The following is a 12,253-nucleotide window of genomic DNA, read 5'->3' as shown; positions in this document are numbered from 1 at the left end:
GATTCAAGGTTTTAGAGAATTCCCATAATATGAGTCTACCTGACACCCAAATACCTCGTGGGGGCAGGGTATGTTGGAATCAACATACAGGTCTGTTGGAATCAACAAACCAGTGATGAGTGACATCAAACCAGTGACTGAGCAATGACCTGTGTGGTGGCAGAGGAGAAACGTTTGGGGCAAAGGGAAAAGAAAAAGATTGTATTAAGTTCAGTAGGGAAATGACTCATCTATAAGTAAAGGCAGAGAAAGGCATCAGAAAGGAAATAACTGGCAAAATAGGTACCAAGCAGGAGTAGGAGGCAATATTTGGCATCTGCCTGGATGTCTAGAAGAAAATATGGCAAAAAAAAGCAAAGCTGTGCAAAAGGAGGTGTGCACAGGTCCTGCTTGGTCGCCTGAAATCCATTCTCAGATCCCAAACATGCTTCAGACAGAGGCATTCTCCAAGAACAAGCACACTGGCACTCTTAGAAGAGGCCTTAATGTGATACCCTGTTCTACACAAGGATAATAACTATCCCCATGGCCACCCCACCTACAGACAAGAAAGAGTAAATACCTTGCTTTTAAAAGATGAAATCACTATTTGAGCACTAATAGCTACAGCTGCAAATAATTAACTCCAGGATTTATTACCAATTAGGACTATAAATCTCTGCTTACTTTGGCACCTGGAAAGTTGATTTCACTGGGGAGTGTGGGAGGGAGTGGGGACAAAGTCATTTGAGACAAGGAGGGAGAAATCCAAGCTTAAAAAGGCACACTTCAAATTCAAAAGAGAGCAAGATTTCTCAAGCACCACAGCAGCAAAGCAGGCTTGACTTGCGGTTCTAAACAAACCAGCCCAGCAGATGCCTGCAGGGTTAGCAAAGTCAAAGAGACTGGTGCTACTCAGAGGAGGACGTTAGGGCCTGGGAAGGAGGTTGCATACTGTGTGGAACCCAGTGGCTGGGCCATAATGTGGGCTGAGTGGGCAGTGGAACACATGCATCAGGCACAGTTCATTATCTCAGGGACACGCTGACCATTGGAATCACCTGTGGAGTTTTAAAAACATACCTATGCTTGGGTTACACTGCAGACTAATTAAATCAGAATCTCCAGGATGGGTTAGGGTATCAGAGTGGTTCAAAAAATGCCCCTGGGTGGCTTTCAAGTGCAGTCAGCAAGGGTTGAGAACCACCTGAGAAGTACCTCATTTCATCCTCAGGCACTCCCATGTTAAGAAGGTTGCTATAGCTCTCAAAGTTTTACAGAGAATGCTGAGGAACAGAGAGGCTAATGGGACCAGGGTTATACAGCTAATAGTGATGAAGGCAGGATTTGAACACAGAGCCCACACTCTTACTTATCATGTTCTTTGGACTCCAAGGTTATGATTCTCAGACTTCCAGGCCCTGAACCTTCAGAGTCTATTCAAGACAGAAAATGGGGACTCAAGCCAGGCCTGATGGCTCATGCCTGTAATCCCAGCACATTGGGAAGTGGAAGCGGATCACTTGAGTCCAAAAGTTTGAGACCAGCCTGGGCAACATGGTGAAACCCCATCTCTACAAAAATACAAAAATTAGCTGGGCGTGGTGGCACATGCCTGTGGTCCCAACTACTCAAGAGGCCAAGGCAGGAGAATGGCTTGAGCCCAGGAGGCAGAGATTGTAGTGAGCTGAGATCATGCCACTGCACTCCAGCCTGGACAACAGTGAGACCCTGTCTCAAAAAAAAAAAGAAAAGGAAAAGAAAATGGGGACTCATAAATGACTTTTATGTATGTTTTTTAAATCATAGAAATGAAACATTAGCATGTATGAATGCTACATATTAACAAGGGGGAAAGTTTCTTTCCCTTGATTGGGATGACATCAACACAGAGGTTGCACTGGACATTTCATGCTTATCAGGAGTTCTCACACATTCATTCAACAAACATTAAGTGCTAATTTTCTGCAGAGTCTATAAAATAGAAATGACCCTGTGCAGATAATCACACAACAGATGTTCTAAGGGACATAATAGTAGCATGCACCAGACACTCTAAGATCACACAGAAGAAAGCAGGGAGCTTGAAGTGGCCATGATATATTACGCCTTTAGTGAGTGTAAAACGGCAAGGTAAAGCACAGGATAATATATGCATGCTGCTAAGAGGTGAAACAAGAGATGGAGTCCCTAAGTGGAGGCAGAGAATAACAAAATCTTTTTATTTATTTATTATTATAATTATACTTTAAGTTCTAGGGTACATGTGCATAACGTGCAGGTTTGTTACATATGTATACTTGTGCAACAAAATCTTATAAGAAGGCTGGGAATACTGTTGCTGATCCATAAATATTGCACCCGGGGTAGAAAATGCAAATTCCTAGCTGGCAGCTATATGAGTATAATGAGCTGGATGTCAGCAGGGGAGGTGGGGACTGAGGTAACCTAGAGACCCCATGTCCTGTCTAAAGAGGCAGCTAGTTCTCACCACCAGCCAAAAATCACCATGTAGAAATGTGGATGCAGTGTTGTCAAACCTTTTGACTTTTTTAGGAAAAACTGTTAATATGGGTTGCTTAATGCAAGATCTCCCAATTTTTAAAAGGTATCTAATTCAAGTATTTTCAAAACACCACGTAAACCAAAGAAAATACATCCCCCCTACCCCCAGTTTGATTTCATCCTTGAAGGTGATCTCTCTGCTAGTCCCAGGATCCCAAAGCAATTGCTTATTCACCTGTACCTTTCCCCTCGCCCAACAGGTCTGCTCATTTATTTTGGATATGGCATCTGGAACAGCACCCTGGAAATCAGCGCTCGAGAAGAGGCCCTGCACCAAAGCACGTACCAACGCTACGACGTGGATGACCCCTTCTCAGTGGAGGAGGGTTTCTCCTACGCCACAGAGGGTGAGAGCCAAGAGGACTGGGGCGGACCCACCGAAGACAAAGGCTTCTATTACCAACAGATGTCAGATGTGAAGGCAAACGGCCGGACAAGTAGCAAAGCGAAGAGCAAAAGCAAACACAAACAGAACTCAGAGGCCCTGATTGCAAATGATGAGTTAGATTACTCTCCAGAGTAGGAGAAACACACAAGTGGGTAGAAATGGTGATGATTGATTTTCAGTAACTTAACCTGTGGGCTAGAAGGTGAAAACTTTTTTGGCTCTCATTTCACAAATCCAGCCTTCCCCAGATTCAATCCCTAGTCATAGCCTGTCATTTGCCACTTTTGCTCTTCAGGATAGTTCTGTTGAAGGGCTTAACCTGGGTCCCCTAGCTGGTCGCCTTGTTAAAATAAATAAATAAATAAACAAGAGGCTATCTGAAATTCCATCTTAGGTACAACCATCAGGGCTGATGGTAGCAAATGTTTCCTAGGCCTTTGCTTTGCTGGTTGAAGCCCAAGCAGGGGCTCTGGGCAGAAGGCAGAATTTCAGTCACCTGAGACACGGGAACAAAGCTCTGTTCTTGGCATGTCAGGCTGAGCGCTGCTCCCCAAGGTCAGGGTGGGTAGGTGGGCACTGGCACTTCCTGAGCAAGCATCATTTTATCCTGCCATCTCACCCAAAATTAATTCATGGAAAAGACACATGCTTCTTTTTATTCACCAACATTCTCACAGCTTCCAAACTAGAATTTTAGGATCCAGCAAAGGTCAGGGACTCTGAGACCATTTTCCCAATGGTTTCAGGTTCACCGTAAAGCGGTCATGCAGACCCAGTAATATGGTAAGAAGCACCATCAAAGTTCTACGTAAATGCCCAGAAGAAAATTAAATAACCATCTCTTGCAGTGAAGGCCAGAGAGCATTGGCAGAAATTAACTCTCTGTCATGGCCTCTCTTATACCAGACTTCTGGTGACATGATGAAAGAGGGCAAAGGTGGAGCATGATTTCATGGCACTGATACGCCTTGAAGAAGTAGGTTGTTTGTTTTATAATCAGATAAAAATCTTTACAAGGAGAAGTGACCCAGCCACTGAGATCACATTGCAAATTCTCTTTCGTATTTCTAAAATTATAAATTCTGTAGTTTTTTGAGATATGAAACCACTTGATTGGTGTGTGCTACTCTGAAAACAAAATAGGTTGAAGTACAGCTACTTAGGTAGTTGCATTCCATGAGATCACATTTCACTTCTGAACCTTATTCCTTGGGGGTAGCTCACTTTCAGAGGTATATTTTTTTCCTGTTATTTCCCAGATGAGTTTCACTAAAGCCCAAAGAAATATCTACCTGGTAAGATGTAAATTTGGGCCATAGAAGGGGCTACTAAAAGAATTTTCTCAGAAACAGAATAGATGAGAGAATTTGCAAAGGAAGAAAATACACGTGGGCTATAATATAAATTCTACTCTCAGGTTACAACGATTCCTGTGGCTGCACTGAGATGTATACAAATGTATGTGAAGGCACAATTTGAATCGAGTTATCATAAAATTAACCAAGCTATTAAAAGTAATCAAGGTATTAATAAAATCTCTGTGAGGATTTCCTGAAAGAGGGACAAAAGAAGAAATTCTTTGTCCTTTCTCTTCTGGATGTATCAGTATGCCAAACGTTTTCCAGAACATATTCGCTAACACTCAAGTCTGTTCTTTCTGAAAGGCTGAGGCTCATGCCCTCTTGGCATGCTTTAGGATTATGGCAAGGAGGTAAAAGTCCATTTTTTCATTCAACTAACACTGGTTGAGAATAGACCAAATGCTAAGTGACAGGAATGAATAGAAGCATGGCATCTGCCCTTGGGGGCTACAGTCCATGGATGAGCAGCACCGGAGCCTGGTAAATGCAGATAAAATAACAAACTTGACAAGTCTCCAGGCTGATGCACTCAGTTTTAACATACATATAAAGATCAATTGAAACTAGTTTTTTAAAAATATGCTTTACATAAATTACATATCGTAATCATAGCCAGTGTACACCATTAAATTAAATAACTGAAATTTTCTAGATATTTTTTATTCTTCTGTAGTCATTGTTTAGAACTCTGGTTTCCTGAGGTCATTTTATCATTTTAATGTCATGCTTGACAATGCTGTGTTTTCTCTTCCCTAGAGTTAACCATAAAGATACAGTGCTTACTCTGTGAACTACATCATTGGGAATTAATTGTAAACTAATTATCAGTCATCTTTTGAAAACAAAGTTTTGAATTGGCTATAGAACTCAACAAATCTGCCTGGTTTAAATACAGTCTGTTAAGCTTGATACACATCTAGAGAGATGAGATCGGGTTGTATTCATTAAATATGAGAATAGTGAATTAGGAGTGCAAAATAGCAAACTCTTAATGCAGGTGAAAGAGCTTCCTTTTATTAGTGAGGTTTAAGTATTAAAGTAACAATAGCCTGGTGGCAGATGAATTCAATTTCTATAGGATGGGAATGGAAAATGTATGCTTTGGTTAACACCATTGCTATTGATTTTGTGCAGATTCTATGAACCACTCTCATTTCAGGAGCCATTTTTTCTGAATAGTATATTTGTATACTTTAAGCTTAACTCTCTTTATTTTTCTGAAGTTGATAGATCACCTCCCTAGAAACCTTAGTTTAAAAAAAGAAAATCACTAAGATAGAAAAAGTTTTTTCAGGTACATAGACATGTTTGTCCTCGGGTTTACCAACTTCTGTAAAACAGTCCCAGATTTCACAATGTAACTTTCAAATATCATCAATCACTAGAATGACAATATTATTATTTTCCTAACAGGTTTCTAAACGATGTATTTGTGGGACCACATTAAAAGTGAGATCACCTTATAACTATCTTAGAAACTTCGCCCCTTGAAGGGAGTCCAAGGAAGACCTACACTTTATTGAATTTTGAATAGCAAAAGCTCTCTGAGTGAGATTTCATTGTGTGGATTTGTGGTTTGGAGCCAATTACTTTATTTTTTCAGATTTTATTCTACTTATTTGTTGGTACTCTGCTTCATTTCAAAAGGATTTGAGGCAGTTACTAAAATATATATAATACAAAACAAAAATTAAGTGAGAAACTCAGGGCAAATAAAAATAGAAACAGAAAGGATTAGACAAAACTAGATGTATATTTAGTGCATAAATGCAGAACCCTGATATGCTTTACTAAATTTGCCGATGAGGGGCACCATGAAAAATAATGGAATCGCTGGCAATGACAAGAACAAGCACTTCTGCATGATAAGAACAAATTTTTCCTCATGCGAGCAAAGGTTTGAAATAGCATAGGTCATTAAAATCCACAGATAAGCTTCAAACCTAGATTTTGCTAGCTACATGTGCCTAGCATATAGTGTGTATTCAAGAAATACCTGATGATTAACAGAATGAATGAATTGGAGGAAAATGAAATATTTATTCAACAATTATCTGTGGAGTGCCTATTATGTACTGTGGCAGATACTGATACCGTAAGTCAGATAAAAATCCAGCTCTTAAGAAATAGAGGAAATAGAGCCTGGTGTGGTGGCATGTGCCTATGATCCCAGATAGTTGAGAGACTGAGGGAGGAGGATCATTTGAGCCCAGGGGTTCAAGGCTGCAGTGAGCTATGATCACGCCACTGTATTACAGCCTGGGTAACAGAAGAATACCCTGTCTCTTAAAAAGAAAAATGAAATAGGGGAAATGGGATATATAAATAAATAAAGAACAATAGTGAAAGTGTTAGGTGAGATGAGGGAGTTGTAATATGCTGTGGCAGTTCAAATATGAAGAAAGCCTTCTTCCTCTGGAAAGGTCATAAAGAATGTCACACGTGTGTCGGAACTTGTGAAATGGGCACAATTTTATCAAGTAGAAATGAGAGAAAGGCATGCCAGGCAAAGGATCAGTATGAGTAAGGTCTACTAGCTGGCTGTCCTCTGACTAAGAATTTGTGCTGTGCCTCCATCAAGTGAAAGCAAGGAGCTAGTTTGCCTGGAGCACATGATTTACGCATGACTTATACATGCAACAATAAGAAATAATGCTAGGAAGGCAGGTGAGGGCTCACTCACAGAGAGACTTGAATGTCACACTGAGCTGGCTGGCTTTCCTCGGGTGAGAGAGTGGGAAATAATTGGGGAACTGACAAAAGTGTGAATCCAGGAAGGCTGAACTTTAAGAAAGCTGAGACAGTGGCTTCGTTGCCTATGCAAGGAACTAACAAGCCACATACACACTCCAAGTTGATTTAACAAATCAAAGGGGAAAATAGCTGTACTTTGAGTCCTGTGTCTGCGTTCATCATTAACCTAAGAGAAATATAGTCGTTTAATACGTGGACAGGCAACACAATTTAACAGCCACTTTAAAGTTTTCAACAATAGGTTTCAACAACCAAACCTAACAACTTGTTATATCCATCTAATCTAAACAGTAAAACCTCAGCTCCAGGTTTTACTGAGCTTGAGTGCTACTTTTTTTTTTTTTTTTTTTTTTTTTTGAGACAGAGTCTCACTCTGTCGCCCAGGCTAGAGTGCAGTGGCATGATCTTGGCTCACTGCAACCTCCACCTCCTGGGTTCAAGCGATTCTCCTGCCTCAGTCTCCCGAGTAGCTGGGATTATAGGCATGTGCCAGTTCTGCTTCTTAGTAACAAACTAGTTGCTAATCAAATGCCTACATAAATGTCATGATAAATCTGTTTAAATAAATGGCAGGCGGAAGGGAGTTGTTGAATTTAACAATCCATCCTTCTTCAGAATCTATGGGTCAGACAGAATATGAATCTAGTAATTATTAGAAAACAAAACACAAACTCCTTCAAAGAAATCTCTCTCCTCTATTCTGCTAAAAAGGGTTGGTAAACCTGACATTCTTTCTTTTATTGGAAGACAAATCCAACATTTGTTAGACATCCAACATTTGTTGGAAGTCTATCTTACAAGGAGCCACCTCTTACCTGCAACATAAACAGAAGCTACATCAGGTCAAAAATCCACATAGAGGACTGGAGAAAATTGCTGTCCGCTTTCGCACTAGGTTTTACCAGGGGCCCAAGATGTCAGAGGAAAGTCCATGGAGGGCCAGTCACAGGTTTACCTAATTATGAATCTCAGATTAGAATGTCTTATTGTGTGGAAAAGTCAGAAATCAGAAAATGTGTCTGAAGCCAGAGCGGAGGTCTGCTTAAGGAGTCTATGCAGCAGGTAGGGGTCCACTCTTGGGGTTTAAGCCTCAGGTCAGTGAGCAGTGCAGAGGTGCCCCGAACTTCCTATGGGGAGAAAGAGAGGAGAGCAAAGGAAACACACTCCAGAGGTTGCCACAAGGGCTGTGTGCCAGCGCTGCATTTTCATGCTGTTTGGAAGTCATGTCAAGGAAGATGTTTCTATCCAAAGATTTCATAGAGCCTCTGCTTCCCCTGTACCTGTGTAGCTCCCTGAAACTGAGGACCCATGTGTCTGCAAAGACCTCTGGAGATCCTAAGACAGAGAGGCACCAGCAGGTAACCAGTGGTGGCCTGGCCATGAAAGAGTATTTGAAATTAAACAGAGGGCAAGTGCAGAAACAGCATCCCAAACCGCAGACCCCACCACAAGCAGGAACCAGAAAGCTGAAGTTTCACCAAGGAGTTTAACTTGTATTTCTCACTGGGAATGGGGATGGGTAGCAAAAAGCCCCTTTCGTGTGCATAATTGTTGGTCCTATGTCCTACTTTTATTTTCTCTAAGACTTTTAGAAGAAAGGCTGTTTTCATTTTTTTTCTCTCCTCAAGAGCAACTTCCTTTTTAAAATGCTTTCCTCTTCTTGCTCTGCTTGAGTAATGCATGCATCATTCTGAAATACCTAGGCAGTCACCTTTTGCCAAAATTACTTCTCTAAGAAAATAGAGTGTTCTTTTTTTAGGACTTAGAGCCCACAAGGGGTGAGTGGAAGTTTTGTAGCCCATCAAAGGAGAATATGTGTTCTGCATTATCAACTAAAACAGTGTACAAAATCATTAAACTGGGCTGGGCATGGTGGTTCACGCCTATAATCCCAGCACTTTGGGAGGCCGAGGCAGGTGGATCACCTGTCAAGACCAGTCTGACCAACATGGAGAAACTCCATCTCTACTAAAAATACAAAATTAGCTGGGTGTGGTGTTGCATGCCTGTAATCCCAGCTATTTGGGAGGCTGAGGCAGGACAATCGCTTGAACCCGGGAGGCGGAGGTCGCGGTGAGTCGAGATCGCACCATTGCACTCCAGCCTGGGCAACAAGAGCGAAACTCTGTCTCAAAAAAAGAAAAAATCGTTTAACTGTGTTCTGCACACACACACAGAATTACAAAATCCCTATAGGACTTTCACAGATAGCTTTGGGCTTAAGGTCTTCGGACAGTAGGTAGTTCTAATTTCTTACTCTCTGGGACATTTAGTACATGTTGGTACACATAAGGAAAGAAAATGGCTTATATTAGAACTAGGAAACAGAGGCAGCCTGGATTTTTATGGTAGGGACTCACTCTGTGCTTTTCTTTTCTTTCTATTAAGTTTTCTTGACACTGACATTGGTAACATTGGCTAAAGGGAATTGTGAATCATGTGAATTTCGCCTGCAGTGCAGACTTTAAATGACTGTGTTCATTCTGATTTGGAGATGAGGAGAATGTTCCATGCACATCTGTCAATTGGTCTTGGCAGTTGCTGATATACTTGTATCATTTACACTCCCAAAGGCGAGGATTTACACTGGAAATTATAAACCCCCACTTTCCAAAGCAAAGATACTGCTAATTTTATGATGGTGCATAAATACCTCAACTGTCTGGGCTGAGAGAAGGGGCTGCAGGTTTTTAAGAGAGCAGCTATAGTCCTCATTCCATGTAGTCACACCATCTGATGACAGGACTCCACATTCTAGCTTTTCTCACTGTGGAAAAGAAACGTTACTGTTTAATTCATATCCAAAGTTATAAATACAGCTTGTAAATTTTACTAACTTGTTTATTTTTTATTTGGTCCTTGAGAAGTACAACTTGCATTTGCAGATGGTAATTCCTAGTGTTGTTCTCTGCTATTTTTTTTTTTTTGGTATGAAATTGCTGTATTTGTTAAAGTTTGTTCGTTTTGTGGTTTTTAATTCCCATCAGTGCACTGTACAATGTAGTGTATCATGAAGAAAGAAATAATATGCAATGTATTATGAAATGTGTTTTATTTTCAAATGTGTGGTGTTGACAATAATATTGATTTATCAAGATACTAAGGGAAAATTTGAAATTTAACAAAATGTGTATATTTTAATAAACGCATAAAGCTTTATTGTGTGCCTTTAAATTTAAAAATGGGTTTATAAAAAAGTCAGAAACAAAAGTGTCTTACTATAACGTATCCATAGTGATGTAAAGCTTTTACACAAGAGACTACCAAAAAAAAGAAAGAAAAGAAAAAGGAGCCTTCCCATATTTTGTTACCTTCACCAAAACCTGAAGTCTGTTACTTTTTTTCCATTCTTAAATGGAGATGAATAAGTGAATTTCGCCTTAAGTGTTTCAATTGTCCTTTGTAGAAAAGCCAGATAAATGAGCTCATTTTGAATTGCATTATTGTGGAAAATTCATTTTCAGAATAAAACATTTTAAAAATTTAAATCGACTAATTAAATTTGAAGAAAGTCAGTGCCATCCTACCTCTTTAAATTTACTTTACTTCCATGAGGAGAATATGAAAGTTACACTTTAGTGGGCTCTCAGGAGAACCTGATGTGGCGCTGTCTCCCTCTCATGTTCTTCTAACGAGGGTACCCTCTGTCAGGGACCGTGCTTACTACACTGCCTGATTAATTACCCCACTCCCGGTACAGTCCTACTCAAGCCACAGCCCCCCACACCTTCTGCACCATCTTACATCTAATACAGAACATTCAGTTCATTGCCCCCATTTATTTTAAAGAACATTTAGAAGAACGGTACTTGTCTACAGTCCCAAACCAAATTACCATAGCATTGATGGTGGCTTAATTGATCTTACTTGATGGTGCAGGTGGTGACACCTGGAGAAAAAGGTAGAGGGTGTAGCAGGGCCACATATTTTCCATATCACATGGGATGCAAAGACAATGTCATCTCTTTATTTCCTGCAACTCAGTGATCTCCCTTGCAACAGTCCACCTGCCTGGATAGCAGGGGAAGAAAAACAACCCATAAATGTATTAATGTTTTATACATAAATGTATTGTGTAATCATGTCTTAAATGTATTAAGGTATGATGGAATCCCAGTTGATTTCCATTTAGTGTTTTTAGATGACTGAGTCCCTTTGGGATAAATGCTCAGTCTTTTGGATTTCCTCCCCTCCTCCTTGCTTCTCTCCAAATGACTTCTGGAAACAGAGCTTCTGTGATCTCATAAGGAGAGGGGTGCAGATGAGAACTAGGGTGCTCTGGACCCTTAGCCAATGCTCCTGCAGAATAGCTACCTGGACTGGCCCTGGACAGTCCACTGAGGAGAACCTGGCCCATCCAGCCATGTGGGCTTCGTGATGACATTCACTTTCAAAGTCTGCAGGGCTGGCACTGAACCCAGTTCTGAAGTTCCTGCACAATGATGCCTCTTCCCTCAGACTCCAGGCCTGGGCTGACCCACCGAGCCCTCAGCACTTTAGAATCCACTGCATGTCACCCTGAGTCTTGGGGAACCAGGATCACCACCTTAGGCTCGAGTATCCAGCCACTTCCTTCACTAATAATACACATTCATTCCTGAGCTCTGCTCATTGAGACTTGGAGCCAATGATGCGCTGCAGCTTGCTCATGAAAATGATTGGCAACTTACGACTTTTGTGAGTCAGTTGCTAAATGCAATATTATTAAAACTTAAGTTCTATAAACTTACAAATAAATTAATTACAATGAAAACAAAGCCAATAAATACTCAAAACTATTTTACCATGTTTTACTGTTATCTATGCTCTCGAGGTTATTTACAATTATTGTATCTGTATCTACATAATGACGAGCTATTGCACATCTCTTCCCAACTCTGTGTTTAGTGAATTCACATCGGTAGCTTGAACTCAGCCGTAGTGGAAGAATTTACACCATGGGAATTGGAAAATGCTACAAAATCGGATCTGTTTTTCTCTCTCAGAGAGCTGGCTGTAAACATTTACCAGCACATCACTGCTTATATCCTTTCCAACTACATATACCATTACCCCCAATATACAATGTTTTCAGGATTTCTCACTCCTACCATACCTCCACCCACAGAGGAGGGGAAGCCTGGACAAGGATTTTTCCCCCTCTGTTCTACCTCTATTTCTCTTCCCCTGCCCACTATCCATCAGGACCAGCAGGGCCTGGGTTTCC

At 40.8% G+C, this 12,253-nt stretch overlaps 1 protein-coding gene across 1 annotated transcript in view; it reads left to right on the top strand.

Annotated features, from left to right (window-relative positions):
• SLC7A14 (solute carrier family 7 member 14) overlaps positions 1-10,206 on the top strand; it is a 46,298-nt gene extending 36,092 nt beyond the window's left edge. The window contains exon 6 of the mRNA XM_017848793.1: positions 2,745-10,206. Within this exon, the coding sequence (XP_017704282.1) occupies positions 2,745-3,067 (323 nt within the window). The 3' untranslated portion in view covers positions 3,068-10,206. The remainder of the gene's footprint in view (positions 1-2,744) is intronic.
• Positions 10,207-12,253: the final 2,047 nt, after the last annotated feature.

The sequence above is a fragment of the Rhinopithecus bieti genome, unplaced genomic scaffold (assembly GCF_001698545.2).
Source record: "Rhinopithecus bieti isolate Rb0 unplaced genomic scaffold, ASM169854v2 scaffold_32014, whole genome shotgun sequence".
NCBI classification, from domain to species: domain Eukaryota; kingdom Metazoa; phylum Chordata; class Mammalia; order Primates; family Cercopithecidae; genus Rhinopithecus; species Rhinopithecus bieti.
Note: the sequence above shows the minus strand (reverse complement) of the source record. Positions and strands in the feature narration are given on the sequence as shown.